Raw genomic sequence first — 22,239 nt, 5'->3', positions numbered from 1 at the left:
CGTTGACATTGAATGCAAAAGGTGATGGCTTCTTCCTTTAGCAGCAAAACTTATTCTTACATTTTCTGTTCTCTGCTATAATTCATAGTTTCATGAAAGTTAATAAAAAACTGTCACCAGTAATCAAAACATAAGGAAATATGAATTTTAGTTTTACACTTTTCTGTCATCTGTTAATTTTACAAGGATCATTGGAGAATTACTGGAGTGTAACTCTTGATTGTAGAGCAATTTAGTTGTTAGGCCTCCCATTGGGAAGGACCAGTACCAATGAGAACAGACACAGACATCTAAGATATGGTCAAGTGGCTGCAATTTTATTTGTTCTTAGTTTGCTGTGCCTGGGTGCTGAGCAGTAAGAGGCCAGCTTCAGTCTGGTGCTACCTTTTATGGGTGTGATCCACCTGCTGACCAATCCTAGTGTTCCAAAGAGGCATTGGGATTGACTAATAGCAGTCCTCCTAACAAAAGAGGACTCCCTTTGGCTGACAAGCATCACTGTGCCACCTGTTGGGTGTATGGATTAGCCTTTCCTATTAGTTATTCTGACCTTGAAGGCTGACACCTACGGCTGCCCAAAAAATTTCTGTCAAAACTGTTTTTCAATAAAAAATTGAGTTTTCAACAAAGTGAATTTTTCCACATGTCCACTTTCCATAGACGTTTCACAGCAGCCCCCCAAATAAAATAGATTGCATTTTTTGTTTGAAAAAGTTTTGTTTTGTTGATGAAAAGTCAAAATTTTCTACAGATTTCCCACTCCCATATTCCATCCAGCCCTCTTGACTCCCCATATGGACTCTGCACTGTTCCATTTCTGCACCAGCAGACGGTTTAGGTCCAATATTCATTTTGACACTGAGTGAAGAAATTGTTTCTTTTATCACAACTACAAAACTGTATTTACTTCTAGAAAGCATAAATTCCCATTACTTCACCCAGAGCTTAATTTTCAACTCAATTTATTGCTTTAATTTTTTTAATAAACAAGTTTTTTATCCTCTATTGGTGACAGCCTCTCAGAGCTAGAAAGGAAAGGCATCTGTAGTAATATACTTTATTTAAGGTTATCTTGCATATTGTATAAGATAACACCACTTTAGAATAGTGATATCTTTTTTAACCTTTTGTAAGAATAACACATTTAACTCTCCTATAAGGAACTTATTGTTAATCACACACTTAATTCAAATAATAAAATACTGGATGATTTTTATGAAATTTGTTATAAGAAAAAGCAAGAAAGATTGTTAATTATCACTTGTTCAAGCAACCTGATAATTGGCAATGAATCACTTACAATAGTGACCATATATTTTTGAGTTAGTGCCAATATAATGTTGACTACTCATTATTTTAGAGTGACCATATCATAATCTCACAGATGACTGAATACAAATGTCAAGTATCTTTATATACTGGCTGACTTAAATAGTTTTCACTGTTTTCTGTTACATATATTTTGTGTTTTATATATTTATTAAATTCTGTAGTATCAAGATCTGTTTGCATGGCGGGGGGGGGGGAGATGTAGAATTTATCCTTCATTTGATATTCTATATCCCAACGCAACAAGTGTGGTAATAAAATACAACAGTTTATTTCATGGTCTCCCACTCTCATAGAAGTGATTTAAAGAGTTGTGCAGTGGCATTTTATTTCTGGTCCCTGTTTTTCTTCTGCTAAAATGCCTCTTACCATTCATGATGGGATACCCTGTTGCACTGCATTTTATGTGAAAGCAGAATTTCATATTGTGTTGGTCACCAAGTTATCTTCAGCATTGGATAGCTCTGGACTTGAATCAACATCACTGAAGGCCTCCTTATTTGTGAAAGTTGAGTTCAGAGTCAAACTGCGCCGAGGATTCACCAGTGCAAGCTCATTTAATATAATATTGTCACTTTTTACAAGAGTTGCTTTGTCCATGTTTTCTTGACTGTACCTCGCAACAACAGCATCAAGGAAGTCTAATTTTGGTGGCAAAGAACCACTTTCAAATAAATATTTTGCTAGGTAGGAGACTGCAATATTAGTGAAGAAGGAGGTGAGCATAGCAAGTGTTTTAAATGGGAAGCGTTGGATGTATATATGATTGTTATCTAAGTAGTAACCAGGATAGAAGATCAAGGGCTGAAGGTAGAGGTATGGTTCTCCTCCAGTAATTCTGAGAAGGAGGCCAAACAAATATCCTGCAATGGCACCATAAGTGTTGGTTCCTTTGATAAATAACACACATAAGAGTTGAGGGAAGATGATGATGTAAACAAGATCAGAACTGAGATACCAGAGTCCATAAACTGACTTAGCTAGCAGTGCCATTGCTGTCGCTGCTGCTCCAAAGACAAAAATAGTGATTCGCATGACCCAAATTATTTCCCTGTCTGAAGCCTAAGAAAAAAGAAGAAAAGGTGTTAGTTTTCCATAGTAATGCATGTATCACTTTTATTATGATTAGATCACACACAAGACTGAAAAATCAAAGGATTTTTCATGATTTTGAATAATCAGATGTTGTGAAAGATTTAGCAAGATACATAGCATGTAAGAAGAAAAAAAGTCAAAGGGCGTGGCTGTCACCCCCAATTTTTTGCAGCTTTAGGGAAAAATAGTTTAATATAGGGCACAAACAAAAGAACAAGTAGACAGAACTTAATTTTAAAAATAAGCACAACAATTTGTTGATGTGAGAACATATCACTTCATTTACACTGACAGGCTTTTAAGCTATAGATCATTCTGCTCAATTTCAATTTGTCAAATTATTTCTAAGCATTTTTGATGTTAATTGGTGTTCTGAAAATGTCTCATAGTTAATGATTTAATAAAACTTGTACTGACAATAAGAATTAGGAATTGTTCAAGTATATTGTAACATCATGAATAGAGCTAAATGCAGTTTCAGCAGATGTTACTTCTTCACCTATGTAATTAATCATAATCACCAGGATTTCTGTGATTTTTCATTTTCTTCATTTAATATATTGCAATAAGAGAAATGTTACATTTTATCTTACTAGAGATAGAAACAAATGGAGAAAATTTTCAGTGTCACTTTGAAAGTCTCCCCAAGCCCTTTTCATTACAAAAATAAATTGAAATTTAATCTCACATTTTGTCGAAATGAAAGTTGGTAAATGTTTCGAGCAAACATAGAACTTGCTGATAAGATTGAAGAGTCAGCTGATGACATTACAGCAGCAGATACTGCACCAAGGCCAAAGAAAGAAATATAGACGGGACAAAGATATTGAAGCACAATTGGTAAAATCATATCTGCTTCTTTCCTCTCTGTGGGGTCTGGTAAACCATACATAGTCTTGTTCCAATCTGTAATACAAATATATATACATATATATGTAATTGATGGTGTAGGATACATACTGACTTCTTTGCCTTTGTGAATAATCAGTGAGCCAGTGCATATTGTCATGTTCATTCATGGTCATTGGGCCTATGCAAACCTTGCCAATTTGAGTTCAGATGGTTGCAGCAAATCTAAACCAACTGTTCTGCTTTGCAGGGGGTTTGTACCAGCTGAGGTTCAGTTGGAGGGGTGGGCTCATTTCAGAATGAACACTCCAAATATACCTTACTAAATTCACTGATTTCACAATGAAACTAATGAGCTGTGTTAGAGCCGTCCCCACTAACCTCTGCACCCGAAAGGCCCCTTTCTTTTTTGTTCCTATGTTCTGATGCAGTGGCCCTCAAACCTTTCTGACTGCCTGGAATCTTTTGGGTGCCCACATAGCCTGCTGCCCTCATCTGACTCTTTGAAATCAGTGCACTGGACTATCCCCGTCAACCATGAGGCCCGGTCTAGGAAAGGTCTTCTGCCCCCAACTCCTCCCAGTCATTAGCAGCATCACAGAAAACAGATTCTTGGTGCTGCACATCACTGTTCTGCATTGACCACTTCCCTGGGGCAGCACAGCATGATATGTTAAGACCTCAGACTTCCCTAGAGAGCAGTGCAACAATAGGAGCAACCACCTTTCCTGCCATTCTATTGCTGAACTGGAGTAGAAGGAAGGAATGGCCCAGGATATGTGTCAGCGACTGCTGAACACCAGGTGACTTTACCTACATAGCCACTGCCCAGGTGTTTGGAATAGGAAATATATTTTTGTTATGCTTACACAATGCCTAACAACATGGGTCCATGATCATTGACTGGCTCCTAGGCAATATAAACAGGAATTATATTATTAATAATAAATGGCTAATATCAGGATGTAACTCAGACTAAAATATTGTACTAAGTCTGTGAACATCTAGGAGAGGCGAAATAATGGCAGCAATAGGGACAAAATTCCAGCTGTAATAGCACACGGTTGTACCACTTGAACAATAGTAGAATCTCTGTTAGATGGTATTTGCATAAGGTCTATGACATACACAATTAACTTGCTCTGATTCCATTCAATAGAAGGTAGTTTTATACATTTACAACAGATAGTTCATCAGTGTATTCAAAATATATTAAATATTTACATCATTAGGCTGAGCTGCAGGATACTTTGAGTCAGAAGAATGTTCTATACAATTACATTCAGGTCTATTCTTGTGTAAAGGAAATCAGGAGAAGTTTAATGATATTACCTGGCTGGATTATATTGAACACACACTCTATAAGGGTTTTCACACACTGATAGCCATAGTTACATTCACTGTGGTCAGTCATTTACCTGTTGATGCTCCTATTGCACCAATGAGTATCGCAGGAAGGGCCATCACAAGACAGCCAAAACCAGCCAGAAAGGATAATACTTGAGCATATGTGGCAGATGAAGAAGAAAGAACTCTCTGAAAATATGCTTGCCATGGGATTCCTCCCAACATCTGCAAGTACAACAAACAATATTCTATCATTTCTGGTTTACTGAGGTTTTCTCTGATACATTAATATACACCGTAACAAGAAACACAAATAATCTGCTCCTATCCAGTGTTGTTACTATCTCAATTACATATACTCTCAAAAATTTCAACAGGCACAACCCATAACAATTGAATACTTTCACCATCTCAAATAACACTGAAATCTTTTGATGTGTAATCACATCTCTCCTTTTCTGTGCAGGCCATTCCCTTGAATAATTATCATTAATACTTTGCACTTCACCAGTCATCCAAAGATCTCAATGAGCATCACAAATACTAATTAAGCCTTACAAAAAAGATTAGGAAATATTATCAACTAATTTCATAGATGGAGAATTGACATACAGAGAATCCTCTTAAGCTAACAAGATCTACCTTAGGTACCAGTGGGATTTGAAATGAACATTTCTTTGTATTTGACATATGTTTTAGACCTTCAAATCATGCAACTATGTACTTTCAACCCAGTCCTCAAATAATTCTTCTAAGCCACACAGTCAAAGTAGTATCAATGGGAAGTCTAAGAAAGCAGTGGCACAGAACTTTCAAACCATCATAATGGTAGAGAAACAATATTTTTTCTTTTAAAAATGGTGCATCTCTTCTTCTATCTTGTTGAATAACAGGAATCATGTTTGAGTAAATTTAAAATGACACACAAAAATCTACATTAAAAGTACATTACTAAAGTTACAATGTCAAGTCCGTCTTGAGAACAGGGTCTGAATAGTGTCCAAAATACAAGGAATGGGGTTACACATTGCACAAAGAAAAAACAAACTATTAAACAATTGCTTATTAATTGAGCATGATCCATCCTGTGCACTGAATGTGGCAGAGGTCCTGTGGAAAAAGTAGCATGTGATCATATAGTTAACAACTGTTATCATAATGCATATACACAAAGTGGCCCAATTAAGGTTGCACAGGCTACCTTAATTCTGACATTTCTTCGTTTTGACTGTTTGGCTTTACAGTCTTAATAGTGTTTTTTTAACACAATTTTTTTGTATTTATGCATGTAACTTCCTATGTTTTAAAAAAAAGCAAATGGAGAAACAGAAATTCCATCATGTGGCACCATATTGACAACCTGGTGGGCCATCAACAGGATTGGAACCTTCAGAACCACCAAACAAGCCTCTTCCCCTTGAGTAATATGTTCTATACCTGTACTCCTTCCCCAGCTTGCCAAATTTGCCTGATTTTCAGAGAGATAGCAAAAGTCACATCCTTGGCATGCAGAGCATCAAATTCCAAGTTCCTGCTCTAAAGCGTAGGGGTGCTTGGTTTCTTAAAGGAAAGGTTGGCAGAATCTTTAATAGAGGCCAGAAAAGCCCATGTATTTTCTAACTCCATTCTCAGAAACAGCTGAACCATTTTGGCTGAGATTTGATAAATAAATAAATAAATTCATTCAGCCTGAGGCATTCACCTGGAATGGAATATTATCCGTCCAAAGTTATAAGCAACTGAAAAGAAGGATGTTATAATTCAAAGTGTTGGGCAAACTTAAGAATACATGGAGTTATCAGCCGTTCCTATATTAAATGGATTTTGCAAATATTAAACTCAGTTTCAGTCTGGCATGCATTTGTCTGTCCATCCATCCAAGGTTTTCTTACTCACCTACAACTGTGGCATCTTTAATCAGCTGTATATAGTATTTATTGCCTTCTACAATATAATGCTCTGGCAAGAATGCCAGCTGTTAAATCGTATCCCTATTCTATTCCTTAACTGTAACTAGGTCAACTCTTTTAACTAAATAACATTTAACTGCTTTGCTGATGGCCCTCTACTTCAGTTGCTCTGCTGCCATATTCTACTGAAATTTCATTGAAATCAATTGACTATCAGGATATAGCTGGTATATTCATCAGCAGTGCAGAAGTTATAAACCTCCATGCACAGTTTACTGGCAACTTTTAATTAGCCACTTTACATATACTCGTCACATGGCAATACACTATGAATGATTAAATGCTTTATTCTCTCATACAAGGCATTACTTACCAGTAAAAAGAAGTTGTCAAGCCATGAGTAGATGTCAAGTGATTCAATGGATCCAAGCCAAGACTCTTTCTGCGCAGCTGTGAATCCAATGTTTTTAACTGCAGGATGTGACATTGCAAAAGGAACACTGATCCACTATAACCAAAGAGTTACATTTTATTGAGTGTAACAGTCTATGCAAAAATTATGAAATTATTGTATGAAAAATTTTACTCAGTATTTTTCTTCATACTGTGTGCTTAAGCTCAAATGCCAAGTTTAATCATAAGAGAATCATATTCTCTCTTGGTGTAACTTTACTGAAGCAGAGGTGGATTAGGGCTTTGTGGGGCCCTGGGCCAGAGCAAGTGGGGGCCCCTCCGCCTGCATCCCCCCCCCACTCCCCTGCTAGCCTGGTGGTCCTGCCAAGGAAATGGGGTTAGGGCGCAGGGGCTCACCCCCACCTGCCTGCTTGGCACTCCTGTGCAGGGGCCCCAGTGGCTAATCCGCCACAGCACTGATGTCCACAGAGTTATGCCAGTGGAAAGTTTGACACAAAATGTAGGTACACATAAAAACCAAATGTATGTAGAGAAAAGGGAATTATGCTATAAATCAATGTTTCGCAGACTTTTGAAAGCTGAGTCCCTTTTAGGAAAATGAAACCATCTGCATGCCCCTGTTATTGGAGCAGTCACTTGAAATTTGGCAAGAGGGGCTGGTGTTTGCCCCAGGGATGTGCCTTGTTCATCCCCATGACATTCTGCTCAAATTTAGTCAAGTTCCAAGCTTTAGAAAAATCACAATTCATATATTCTCAATCTAAGAATATATCCTATTCTTAGATTGTAGGAACTAAAATCTCTGAAGATTCTATCCACACTGGGCATGCTCCAGCCCAGAGCTGATCAGCACTTTCCTTTCCATTGATGCTCTGGGTGCTGCGATTTGTGCTGAGTCCAGGTCTGGGCGCCTGAACTGAGAACAGGGAGCCTGTCTCTCTTGTGCTCTCATTATTACGATTGCAAAGTCAAACATTCAATTCTTAAAAAGCAGCAAAGAGTCCTGTGGCACCTTTAAGACTAAGAGATGTATTGGAGCATTAGCTTTCGTGGGTGAATACCTGCCTCTGGAAATTTCCATTACATGCATCTGACGAAGTGGGTATTCACCCACGAAAGCTTATGCTCCAATACATCTTTTAGTCTTAAAGGTGCCACAGGACTCTCTGTTGCTTTTTAAGAATTGAATGTTTGACTTTGCAATCTTAATAATGTTCGTCTAATGTAGCTGTTGTATGTACCATACACACATACAATGATTAAAGGGCAGATTCTTTGCTGCGTCAGTTTATGTTGAACTGCACAGAAAGGGAGGGGTTTCTTTGGAAATTCAGTAATGGATCAGCGGCTTCAGTAATTCTCTGCCCTAATCCCAAACTCTGGCATAGTTTAGGACAGTCTAGAGACTGCTCTGAACTGTGCCTGAAGGCTATGGTGCCCTAGGGACCATATGCCAGCTGGGGATTTTTGAAGCAGTCCCCCCTCTGACTGCTCACTCTCTTGCACTTCTTCACCCTCTGTGCGATAGACTGCTGGGAGGGAGGTGACTACGTCAGCTGGGACTCCCCTATACCAGGTGCAATCCCAGCTGAGGAATTACAAGAGGTTTGGCATTGCCTGAGTGGTTCAAAGGGATGGAATGAGCTGTAGAATAGAGTCCTGTGTCCCTCCATCAAACTCCTACATGGCGTCAGTGTATGGGCTCACTGGCACAAATGCAGCTTTGTGCTCACAGAGGTTCCTCTGGAATCAAACAGGAGCAGTTCTGGATGTGGAGGCTTTGCATGAGGAAGAGGGGCAGGACTGGTTGGTTATAGGACAGGTGTGTAGATCCACTGCTGTGAGAATCTTCCAGTCCTCCTTCGAGCAGAAGCTCTTTGGGTCTGTGAAAGGCCACTTTATATAGCTGAAGTAATATCTCTGCAGCCACACTGCTTGGCAGCATGGTGAGGGGAAGGATTTCTTCTCCCCACACCCAGTGACCATACTTAGTTCCCAATCGGCCATTTAGGCTGGGCTCTGAGCCTCTGGATTTGGCCCATTTTCCAGAGCAAGACCACCACCACAACAAAATATAAACGAGCAAGCTCACCAGCCCTAGGAAGATGCAGAAGAGCTGAACCACATCAGTATAGGCCACTGAGTAGAGTCCACCCACCAGGGTGTATATAATTGCAATCAGGGCAGAAACAATCACTGAAATATTGACATCAATATCAATGATCACACTTATGGTGGCACCTGGGGGGGAAAACAAAAGACTTTAGCTATTCTGCTCTCTTCAGTCTCCTTTCAGATGCCAGTTTCAAGATATTTCACAAGTCTGCAGAATAAAACTGTACTTTGCTTGCTTTAGCCTGTTTTTTTGCTTTTGAGATCCAGTGAATAATAAGCAGCTGCATTCTGCCTCATCCCAGGGAGACAGAAAGCCTCCTGGAGCTCCTGAACATGCTGGGATTATGTGCTTGCAGCTACACCCCTTTCCATGTGACAACTCTACAGGCCAGTGCCTGGTTATAAGGCAGGGATATGGCCCTGTCTCCTCCACACCTCATTTGCAACACCATATGCCTTTGAAGGAGTAGGGACAGAGCAGTCCCAGATCCTGTGCTCTGTTAATTGTAGCAACTACAATTCTGCCTCTTTCTGACCCAGGCTGGGAAGAGGGAAGGAAGGCAGGCTCTGTCATACAGACACACTGTGTGCCCTCACAAGAGCCAGGAGACTATGGCTTTGATTTCACGCTCTGTCCAAGCTATATTGGCTTCCCTAATTCACAGCTGCCCAACTCTGGCACCAATTGGTGCTGCACAGGGATGGACCTTACTTACATCACTGGATGATGGGTATAGTGGAGCTGTGCTTCTTCATGAGCCTCCCTCCCCTCCCTGGCCTGCCTACACCCCTCCTCTTATGGTGGAGGGTGGAGGAATGGCTGGGATAAGAGTGGGGGGGGGAGAAGAGACACTTCCACTGGATTTACAGCAGAAGCTATTTTCCCAGCCCAGGTGGAATTCTCCATCCACCTTCTTCAATTGCTTTAAGTCCACTTTGAGCTGCTTACGTGGGGGCAAAGTGGCCAGTCCCCTGTGTTTCCAGATGTTGTGGACATGATGGACATTACTCTAGAAATTGATTGCTTTTGTAGTATTGATTAAATACACTTTATTTCTATAGCACAAAACTTTAACATTCATTCAAACAGTGAATCTCAATAAAGCAATTAGTATATTTTCTTTAGATGAAAAAAAAGTCTCACTTGAGTGCATCTTTTATCATTCATTTTAAAAATCCTTCCCCCACTAATTGTAGAATGTTTAATTTAAACCATTACAATGACTTGCAGGTGTGGCATCTCTCCTGTATGTAATCACTAAGGTCCATGTGAACCCATAGCTGGGAAAGACCTAGCAGTACAGCTCCTGCAGAAGCTGTGTTGTCTCAGGGCTTCAGGGGCTACTGGGAGGCATGCTGTTGCTTCATGGATGCCTTCAGAGAGCCTCCAAGATTCATGGGTTCAGGGATGGACCCACATATCTTTCTTACACTGCTGCAAACCTGTCCCTTTCTCCTAAGTGAAGAACTCTGAGGAAATTCAGAGTCAAAACTTATTCCCCATAGTGGATATAACCTTCACAAGGGAGAATGGTCCAGTAAATTTTGTAGCACAAAATGGTTGACTTTGTTCAAATAGTAGTTAAAATGGAGAAACCTCTCCATTTTATAGTCTTTAATTACCCCTTGTTAATATAATATGCTAGAAAGACATTCACAATACTTACTTTCTTGCTTTTAAATACAACATAAAGCCTTCTCAAAAATCAATTGATCTTCATTCAAAAAGAAAGAACATTTTAAATTCTCAGAAAGTTCTTTGAGTCATTTACTTCCCATCACCTCAGCAGGCAGTTTGTGCTCAGATTCTTAAGGGTCTTGTGATGAAATTATGGAGAACAAGTTCCCCAGTGCTTTGCAGTTAATCAGAGCACAGTTGGAAAGAAGCTTGAAATTTTATTTTTTGTTTAAAAAAAGATTCCCCTGTAAAGCAATACTATATATGTGCACACTGTGTTACTTGGTTTGAGTCACGACCACTAATGGTGATTTAACTTAAGAGTTTTCTCCATTTTTGAAGGGATAGCTAAATTCAAATCTCTAATAGGGATGGGAGAATGGAGGTGTGATTTTCTATATGCAAATATTACTCTTCCTTTCTGAACCATGTTTCCATCAGTTCTCTGAATCATTTTTGAAACCTAAGAATGTTATTTATTTTTCCAAATACAGATGCATTCAGAGTTTAACAAGATTTAGGCTCATTGATCAGTCACAGCTTCTATGTTCTATGATCCATTGAAATTGTTTTACAGCTAGGTCTCCTACAATGGTTGAATGCTAGGGATTATAGCATTTATATGCACTATCAAAAATGTTGCGTGACTATCCTCTTTCTTTGACAGTTATTACTCCTGGTTGCTGTGATTTTGAGGCTGTCAACAAAAAATGTGTGACTGAAAATAACAAAATGCTTTAAAGTATACTGAGATAATCAAGGTTCTGATAATTGGGTATCTCTAAAGCAAGACAACTGTCCTTTTAAAAACTGTTTGGCCAGGGTAGTTCACATTTTAAAGTAGTTTCTGGGTTCAGGAGCTGGTTTTGAACTGGCGCTTCTGTTATGGATTTCTGATTTTCTAAAACTCCCTCTGGATAGTGAACTAATGTTTTTACCGCTGGTCCCTTACCTAACGCACAGAAGATGGCTGCAGCCCAAAACATCTCTCCCATTAGAGCGGGTATAAACAGCAGCCCTCCCATTCTTTTTCCATAAATCTGTTGAAATGGGTCTAACATTGTCACATAGCCTTTGGAACGCATGGGTTTTGCGAAAAATAGACCACCTAAAAATTAAACAACAAAAAACGCCAACTTTAGTGGAGAAATGCATTTATAGTCAGTAAAACACTGCTGCTTTTCACTGGTGTAAATGTGTCTGTTGGACTGTATTTTTAAAGAAATGTAAAATGTAATTAAAACATCCTCTAAATATGAAAGGAAGTTTTATTTTTCCATGTAAAGAAAGCAGCAGTTCAAACAGCAGGATAAATATGAATGAAAATCATTTAACACCCCCTACTCTATGTTCACGCACAACACTAACACACATGGTCTGGTTATGAAAAACAAAATATGGATTTGCAAGGCTCTGTGCTTCAGTGCATTCAGCCTGCTGTGGATGGTGCTCAGTTCATTTTCATTTAATGTAAAGGCGCTTAGCTTTGGATCAACATATTGGAACAGGACTGCAATTTTTTTTTGCTCTAATTTTATTTGGTGATGTATCCACAAGCCAGACATGAATGTCCAGCATGAGAAAGGAAGGAATTTACTCAACGTTATGTCTAAGAGAAGAACAGGGTTAGATGACTGGAAAGCATATCTAGGGGAGCAAGAAGCCACCTGGCAGGGGAAGGATGTACAGGTAGAGATGAGGAAAACAGGCAGAAAAGCATCAGCAGGAGACAAAGGAACAGAATAGAAGGGAGTAGATATGAAGTGAAGAGCCAAGCTAGACAGTGGGATCCATTTTTATCAGAAAGGACACTTAGCACATTACCAAGAGATAAAAATAAATTCAAACAATTGCTGTAGTTGATACAGGGATCTCATGTTAAATAATAAGATGATGACAAATCAGTCAGGAGTTAATCTATACTATCGTGCATGGGAAGGAAAGTGATTCACAAGACAATAGCTTTATTAAGTGGTGCTTCACCCTATGAAGAAATCTGAGAGCCCCTGTTCTACAATGAATTTTACTTTCTGATTTTTTTTATTTAAGAAAAGGAATTGTGATGTCAGAACAACTCCCTTTTGTGCAAATAAAATATACTATGTCCATTTAAAACAACTGTAAGACTATATTTATGAAGTCAAAAGTACTGTATTTAAAAAACAAACAACCAACTACACTGTCAATACTTTATATCTTACGTACTAGCAGCCATTTAGCGTAAGCCTCCTAATTTTGGTATATTTAGACTTTCATTCTGAATTTGAGGGGAAGGAAGGTCCACTGTTTAGGGCACTAGTATAGGAGTTGAGAACCTTCAGTTCAATTCTTTGCTCTGCCACAGCCTTCGTGTGTGACCTTGGGCAGATCACTTATCCTCTCTGCCTCAGCTCTCTACCTGTAAAATCTTGATAATAGCACTTCACTCCCTCAAAGGGGTATTGTGAGGATAAACACACTCAAGATTGTTCTCAGATATTAGGGTGATGAAGGCCATATATAGTACCTTTCATTGACTAATCTGAAAGATACAAAATCTACTCAAAATAAAAGCTTTATATTGTTGTAGTAGTCCTCGAGTGCATTCAGAAGGGTTAACCTCTGGGTGTCAAAGGCAGTCTTGGTGAGTTAAGATATAAAATTATTTCCAGTAATTAGTAATGCATTAGTTTCCTTTCTAACAGCCTAATTGAAAGCCCATTAAAGTCACTGGAAGGCCCACCATTAATGTTAATAACCTTTGCATCAGGCCCTAATTGTGGGCGTTCCAATAACAATTTTAACATCTGTATATTTTAAGAAATGGAGAGACTAATTTATTTTTGCTTACCTACAACCAGACTAAGGGAATAGCCAATGGGTGCCTGAGCCCAAGCCAGCCCGTAGCCTGGGACATACACAGCTTCTGCTGTCCCGTTGATATAGCCTCCTCCAACCCAGGTGGCTGAAAAGAAGAGGAGGAAGAACTGAAAACATAAACCCTATTTTGACAGTCCACATTTATCATACAACTATAAACTGAACTCAACTCAGAAAATTCTTAACATTTAAATTGAATAAGAGTTTAACCAATGAGAGTCCTTAAAATGTGTCTCAAGTTTCACTCTCCAGATTTAGCCAATTTTCAGTTCTACAAATGCCATTTAAAAAAATTAGAGCTACGGTGGGCATGGCCTTCTATCAAAATTTTTAGACTTTGTCTCATCTGTATTTAAGCCTTCTAAAGATACATTCCTGAACTGAGTTGTGCTATATGTAGAGGTCCTGCTTTCATTCACACAAAGAACTGCAATATTTGTGATATTCCAAACCACTGGAAGCTAATGCATTCATTCTGTCTCTGGTGGCAGATTGCCAGACTTGGGAGGCTGAGGATCAAGACGAAGTCTCGAATGCAGATCTCACACACAGAAGTGTATTGTAATTAGATCTGGGCAAATAATTCATAACAAATAATTGCAGTGAATATGATTTCTTTTCCTGTTTGCAGGTTGTCTGCAAATAGATCTTGATTTTCTCTAATGTATTTGTACAGATACTCTCTGTATAAGATTTATGAATTAATGTTTAGATCTGTAGTTTGTTCATGGGCAGTTCATTACAAATGTTAGATTTTAGAAATGCAAAACCTGAGCAGTTTTGATTGGACACGGAGGTCACAAGATTTTGTTCTTATTTCCTGATTAGATGAGAAGGGATGTAACTCTTAGAATCATACTTCCAGTGTAAAAACTTGTGATTCGAAATTCACTTTTTCTGAGTATTCTGCAATATGCTGTCAGCTGTCACTGTTTCTACAAACATTCATGCCAATAAACTAATTTTTTAGAATATTTGAAGAAAGCAAAGACAAGTGGGGGGTGAACACAAATGAAAACAAATTATTTAAAAATTTTAATTAACTTTTATGGGAGATTGTTTACAGTATTCTCTCAGACATTTTGTAATAATATCACTCAGCCACTGAGCATGTACAAAATATGGGTTTGTGTGTTTTTTAATTTTGAAGCTAAATCTTGTACGTTTCCACAGGCTAAGGAACAAAGCTAACAGTGGGGTTCTGGCTACAAAGAGAAAAAATGAATATCTTCTACTCTGCATTCAGAATCATAGCCCTGGTCCAGTATTCAGCTGCAAATCTTTGTAGATGTATTTGGGACAGCAATGGAAAATCTGCTCCTGGTAAGAGTGGCCAAATCCTTCTGCCTGTGATCCTGCTGTTGTCAGTGGACATCTTGGTAGCTTGCCAAGATTTATTGCACAATACACAGACACTGGCAGTGATAATAATCATGCCCAGATATCGAGTGATAGAAAGAGCACTCACTCCATTACTGATCCCTGGCACCAGGGCTCAATATTACAGAATCACTGACATACTGCTCATACTATAGGCTTTTGTATCACCTAACAGGGATGAGTGGAAAAGCTAGAGAAAACATGGCCCAGTCTAGTTTGGTTCTCCAGTGTCCTGACATGCCTGTGATTTGTGTTGCTAGCTGTATGTTAAAGAGTATATAGTAATAGGATTGAAGTGCCTAGATACTATGATTGTAATGTCTACATTGAAAATGCTTAGGTGGATGGATGGAAGTTTTACCTTCTTCACTAGGGAAGGCGGACGTAGAATCTGTAGAGTGGTGCCCAGTACTCAAAGTCCCAGGCTGGAATAACTTGTTGGCTGAGTTAGATCAATTGCACCAAGCATTGGTTGCGTTTGGGATGGGGAGTAACAGGTCTGGACCCCTGTCTTTCTCATTCCAGTGCACCCACTTCTCTTCCTAAGCTGCTTAGATATTTTACCTGCTATAAATCATATAGGAGTATCTATATCAGGGCTCTGAAGGGATTATTTTGTCCAGCACAACTTTTTTTCATCCAGAAATACTGACACGCTTCCTTAGTACCAGACCAAACTCTTTTTTTTTTATTTTATCATATACTATGTAAATAAGACAAAAATTCTGAGGTGCTGTTTCTAATATATTAGCACATTTCTAATGGGATAATCTCTCATTTTAGGAAAGAACAGCTGGGCTTCACTTCATGGTCATTTCGGTTTTCTTCCCTCACAAAACTGCTCGTGCAGTAATACTAATGTACATACATGGTTGCATATGTAAGATAACAAATCATTGTATTGTTCTTTCCGATATTTAGAATGTTCTGACAATGGCGCAGAACATCTCTTGACCTGGTTATACCCAAGGATCTCTTAATAGACCTTTTCCTGAACCATTCTGTGGGGGTGGTGTTAGCTCTCACCACCTCTCTGCATGAACGGGGAGTTCTTCCCCCAGAATCAGATCTCTGAGATATGTGCAGACCTCAGGAAATCTATTTTATACCCACTTAGGGTATTGCCTCTCTCGTTGCCATAGCTATGATCAAGGCAGGTGCTTGGGCAGGAGCAAAATCAGTCTGTAAGAGAGAGAGACTGCTGATAGGACATTCTCCATGGAAGCACCATGACTTTCTACTCTTATCACAAATAGCCCAAATTGGTTAATCTTCACTGGATATTGCAGAGCTCATCTATTTTCCCGGGCTTTCAGGAGAAAAGGCTGGTATTTGAGGATATGGTGGAATATTGTTCAGTGTTAATTTTTTGGTTGGTCAATTTCTGGATTTGGTGGTGAGGAGTGGCTTCTAATTATATTTTAATTTGCAAGTCTTTTAAACATCTGTTGAAAGAATCTGGAACATTGGGAAGGTGCTATTTTGGGAATGCATACATCAAAATAAGTAAATAAGAGCCATAATGGCTGGGATGACAGAAGGATAAAATTTAATTCTTAGATGTATATTTTCTGATACTTAGCTTTGCTAAGCCCCAGTTTTTAAGTTATTTTAATGTAGTCATTGTGTGATCTCACTTTTTTAAACAAGCCAGACACAGGGAATAAAAAACTAGTAATCTACAGAGTCAGTCACATATGGGAGACTATTTTAATCTTTTATCTGCCTGCACTTTGGATGAAATACAGACAACATCAACTTTCCATTTTAAATGTACACCAAGAGAAATGTTATAGATTATGATGTAGAGTCAAATTCTGCTTTTAGTTCAGATGAGAAACACAGAAATTTATATTAAATGATCTTTCCATGTCAACACGTTATCACAATATTGGATTTTTCTAGTAGTTATGCAGATGGAAAACCAGCTAGCATTTCTTTACAAAACAATCTGCTGACTGATCACTCAAATTGTTATCAAGCTAATGAGATTTTGTAAAACAAAGTTTACTGATCACACAAGCATATTGATAATTTTTCATTGTATAAGAAAATGTGGCGTTCTCTCTGACTAAGATACAGAACAGTGTCCGAGGATCATTATTATCATGGTTTCATTTGGAGCACTTTTGTTAGGCTGTGGCAGCATTTTGATTAAACAACTCCCAGGGTTTCCCCCAGGGTTTAGTCACAACCATAAACATTTATGGTGGGCTGAAATTTGCCACAGATCTCATCTCTGAGGTAATTTTTTTTACTAAATAAAATGCTAATAATTTGCTCATATTCAAATTTATACATGTAAAATGATACATGAGTTAAAGGCTTAATTTGTTCTTCAATTCATCTTAAACAATTTCAGGTTAAAATGAAATTTTGTGATTTGTCCATAATTCAGTCTTCTAACTCTTTTTATTTTGAGAACAGCAGATATGTTCAGCTTTGAACCATTTCGTGTTAAAACATGTTATTTACTTTTTAATATAGCTGTTTCTTAAGAAACATAAACCTCCATTTAGATTTTCCCCACTGACATTATTAATTGGGTATATACATTTTATAAACTGTCCAAACGTCAATTTACAAAATAAATTTTAATAAATCTAGCCTAATCCTACTCCCATTGAATTCAATCCAAAGATTCCCATGGACCCCAGAAACGGGCCATCAATTTGATATTAAAATCTAGGTACGCAGTTCTGCCACTCTTGTGTTGAGTAACACCTTACCCTAGGGGTCACTCCTTTGATTTCAGTGGTACTACTTGTGGAGTAAGGCACTACTCAGCAGGAGTCAAGGTAGCAGAATTGGGTCCTATTCTAATAAATACAATTTTAAAAAGGAAGTTTTAAAATTTTGAAGTTTTTTTGTTCCTACTTTTGTCCTATGGGTGTGCTGTGATGCTCAGTAAGCAGTTTTTCATATATGTTCTCATTTACATGACAGGCTTTGCTTTTGAATTAGCATTTAAACAATTAAGGGAATTAATGGTATATATTTATGTTGGAATAATATTCCTAAAATTCAGGAATTTCAAAACTCAAACTAAAATATTGCCCTTTAACTCATTCTGCCTGGATATCACAAGATACTCAACAAAAATCAAAATCCCCCATTGTTCGGAGGCATCAAAATACCAAGGCGTAACATGGCAGTTTTCTGTATATTATGGTTGATTATCATCATCTTGCATTTAAAAATTGCCTTTCAATCCTGCTTTACAAACTGTGTAGTCCAATCATCCCTGTTCAAACAAGACTTAGGCCCTGATTCTGCATAAATGTATGAATATGCATACATTTGAGCACTGTGCAAAATGTCATTGAACTTAGAATGGGACTAACTTTATGTATGGTTGGTAGTCCCACATTAACTTCAGTGGGGCTACTCACAGCATGTAAAATTAAGCATGTGCATCACTCTTTGGATGATCGAGCCTTACACTTTAAAGTACATGGGATTTTTACCTGAGCAAAGACTTCAGGACTGGACCCTGTGTGAATACAGGAAACATCATCAGCACAGATGTTCAGAGGATGACAATTCTGTTTTGTGGCAACTTTTGACGTTTCAAAAAAATTTGTTTTTTGTTCTTCCTTTGTTTTGGGAGAAAAACCTTTGGAATGTTTTCATAATAATTGCATTGTGTCAGGAGGATGTGTGTGTCCTGGTGGTTAGGACTGGGATGTAATAGACCTAGGTTCAAGTCCCTGCACTGCCTGATTCAGAGTGGAGTTTTTGATCCCAAATCAGGCCAAGCAGGGATTTGTATTTGGGTTTCCCACAGCGGAGGCCTAACTCTAACCATCAGCCTCCCCACACCCTCCTTTCCTGAAAATGTTTGAGAGGTTTTGGTTTCATTCCAAGGTGGAAGTAAAACAAATTTGGAAACTTCAGAAGTTGCCACAAAATGGAATTGTCATCTTCCAGTCACTTCTACTGGTGATGTGCCTCATTTTGGTGAATAAGTTCCAACCAGAGTTAGTCAGTGATATCCAGCTCCTTTGAATGGAGAAGTGGCAGTTCAGCAGGCAACAGGAACACACTACACTACACAACAGTGGAGGGAGGGAAGTAGAGTTTTAGCCTTGATTCAGAGTCTATTGGCTTTAAACAACATCCTGAACAATTTTCCTGGTCTACAACCAAATGTGCAGTCCTTAAATGAGCAAAATTCTTATAGCAGTCAGTGGGAATTCTGCTTGATTAAGGACCACAGAATTTTGCTCTTAGTTTTTATGAGGCTCTTCCTTAACTCTGAAGCTGGAAATACATCACAAGAAAGAAATTTCAGTAGAATCTGATCAATCTAAATTGGAGGTGTAAGGGCTTCATGTTGGAATTGCATTAAGAATATCACAAATGTGAATGATTCTAAACCAAAATGACATATGTTTAAATAAAAAGATATCAGTTCAGTTTGTATACAATGTAATTTTCTACAAATTAGATAGACTATCTGAAAACACTTGTAATTTAGGACCAGATTGTGATGCTTTTACTTATACTACTGAAGAGTTACTCACACAAATAGCCCTATTGTCTTCCGTTAATCCAGTGGTTCTCTCAGACACTCCAGTGCACCCCTTTGACTCTCAGAGGTTGCGCTGGAATGACTGAAAGTAGAACTCAAATCTTCTCCTAATCTCTATCTGCTAATATGAATATGCACAATACAATATGAAGTCAGTTTGCCAAACTATGGCAAAATAGGCCAAAATAATCCCTTGTGTAATTCTATTGAAATCAGTGGAATTAAATTTGGTCCAATGCATCAAAAATGCTCTTTGCTGCATCATATTTTCCCATTTCTTTCTGCATTTAAAGTTTTTTCTCTTCTAAAACACGTCTCTAACCCACAGGTTTGGGATGCTATAATAAAAGTAACTGTATATTAATTCCATGAAAAATTCTGATGTCTCAGTCTTCTATTTAAAATCATTACTGCCCCAAAATGTCTCTATTTTACTGATTAATACAGCATCAGTGTAAAATAAATAAAGTTAATTATTTCTTTAGAATATAATAATGATGATTTAAATGACTGGCATATTTACTTATTCATTGAACAAATACAGTATCAAACAAACAAAAATCATCCATCTTAAATCATGACTGTGCATTGAAATTAAGATTTCTTTTCTCCACTTTGCATTACTCAAAACACAATATTGTCTATATCTTTTATTCATATGAAATAAAGATTGAGATGCTATGTTTCAGGTATAAAAAAGAGGGTTTATCATACCGGTCATCGTAAATCCACCAACTAGCAAGCCTATATCTCTTCCACCGACTATGACAGCTTCTCTGCGATCTCCATCACTGCCACTATTTTTGGTTTTCCAGGCAGCCCATATTCCAACAAACAGGATTGCCAGATAGAATACAATTATAGCTACCAGCCCCTCCACATGGAAAGGCATGTCGAAATCACGACTGTTCCCTGGATTGCTATTTCATTAAGATCTCTAAGGAGAATGCAATAATACATTACACACTATACATTTGATAAAAGCAAAGCAAAGAAATCATACATGGCATGAGACCAATTAGAACCAGAATATAAAGGAAACTCAGCAGTTCATCAAAGAGAGTATATGGATTATTTTATTGAATGGTTATTTCAGATGTAACCAGAAATAATATGAGTTGTGTTTAAAACAATCCAGGTTACACCAAAATTTCAGAAACTTCTGACAAACCCTTGAAACTAAAAGCAAATTGTTACTTAATTTTTTAAAATTTGTTTCAGGAACAGAAAATTAGCATTACATGAGTTAAACAAAATAATCTTGCTAAAAACTAGGGCCTTGCAAGAAATCACTTATAATTCTAATTGTTTAATATACTCCTTGATACGGTAGACCTCTCTACTCAAGAAGTACTTTCACTTACAGCCTCCAGAATAGAAGATATTAGTAATATGAGCTGTTCATTTTTACAAAGGATCTTTAATGAGTTTAAATTCATGCTACAAAATTACATTAAGAAATATCAAAAGCTGTGGACAAATAATAACCACACTAGAAAACTCAAATCTTGGAATCCATACCCTTTCCCTCCCCACATTAATTCCTCATTCATCTTCTGTACTTATACATTTGTATTTTTCTGCTCTTGCACATCTGTATCTGCTTTTTGATAAGAAAAATTCCTCTCACACCACAAGAATTTCTTCAATTTTGTCTTTCATTTTATAAATGAAAAACTCCATACATTTAAAAAAGTCAGAACAGTGAAACATGCCAAATAGAAGACAAGTGTAATTGAAATAATCTTAGATTAATAAACTCTAGAGGATTGATACTATTAAGAAATATACCTATTCAGTGCACCTTTGCCATCCTTTCTCACAGTTTCTTTGAACTCACTCTCAGTTACACAAAGAAATGAACCCTGTATTTTTATGTACTAGATATTGACTCAAAATATACTATCTTTAATGTACACTGTGGATCTCTACATAAAAAAAGTATTTAAGTTTCCATACAAGTCTATAAGTGAAGTTTAACACCCCTGCCCCCAGGAATTGACAATACTACTGTTATCTACACAGAATGTAGCAAATTCTTCCAGTCCCCCACATATCTCTATCCAACACCTTTGACATACATAATCAGCCTTTACATTCAAGCAAAGCAGGTAGCTTGTAGTTTCTGAGTTCGCGCAGGCAAACCCTGAGCTTGCCTACTAGCTACAGTAGCAAGTTAGAGTTATTTCTCCCATTCAGCAAAAATAGGATCCAGACACACACAGTTCCCTGCATCCTCAGCATCACTCAGCAAAAGCTTTTCCCCTCCAAAGCTTTTCCCTCCCCAGTGTCACTAATTCCAATCCCTGCCCCCATTCACCTCTTTTGTGGCAGGGTCTCGTCTTTCCCCTTCTTTCTGCGCTCTCTGTCTCCCCTGTCTCTTGAACTGGAGTCAAGCAGTCAGATCCCAGCGCCTTTTGTCCAGAGATAGACTATGAGAAGCTTTCTCCTTTTTTAAAGGGACAGTTACATTGCAAAGAGCTCCAGCCCCACAGGAGCATCATATCTACTTGAGCAAATGCACATAGTGTCCTGTACAACACGGCACACTACTGACGCAAAGGCAATCACACGCAGCGCCAGCTAAGAGGCTCACTGTGTTTCCCTCTTCCATGTGGGGAGTGCGTCTGTCAGAGCTGGGGTAGGGGGGAGAGATATCGGAGTGCAAGCAGGGGCTGGGGAGAGAGATGACTCAAAGGACGACGACTGTCTGAGCCATGCATGGGGAA

At 38.2% G+C, this 22,239-nt stretch overlaps 1 protein-coding gene and 1 long non-coding RNA gene across 2 annotated transcripts in view; both read right to left on the bottom strand.

Annotated features, from left to right (window-relative positions):
- The window catches only part of LOC142046327 (uncharacterized), a 120,832-nt gene that overhangs the window by 51,972 nt on the left and 46,621 nt on the right, over nt 1–22,239 (bottom strand). The window lies entirely within an intron of this gene.
- On the bottom strand, nt 670–21,905 carry SLC5A7 (solute carrier family 5 member 7). The gene is made up of 9 exons (XM_032771937.1): nt 21,831–21,905; nt 20,225–20,447; nt 13,568–13,681; nt 11,690–11,845; nt 9,037–9,185; nt 6,904–7,038; nt 4,692–4,845; nt 3,113–3,330; nt 670–2,391 (listed from the first exon to the last, which is right to left on the bottom strand). Exons 2-9 carry the CDS (start codon nt 20,400–20,402, stop codon nt 1,750–1,752), a joined length of 1,746 nt encoding a protein of 581 aa, XP_032627828.1. The 5' UTR covers nt 20,403–20,447; nt 21,831–21,905; the 3' UTR covers nt 670–1,749.

Source organism: Chelonoidis abingdonii, chromosome 1 (assembly GCF_003597395.2).
Source record: "Chelonoidis abingdonii isolate Lonesome George chromosome 1, CheloAbing_2.0, whole genome shotgun sequence".
NCBI classification, from domain to species: Eukaryota; Metazoa; Chordata; order Testudines; family Testudinidae; genus Chelonoidis; species Chelonoidis abingdonii.
Note: the sequence above shows the minus strand (reverse complement) of the source record. Positions and strands in the feature narration are given on the sequence as shown.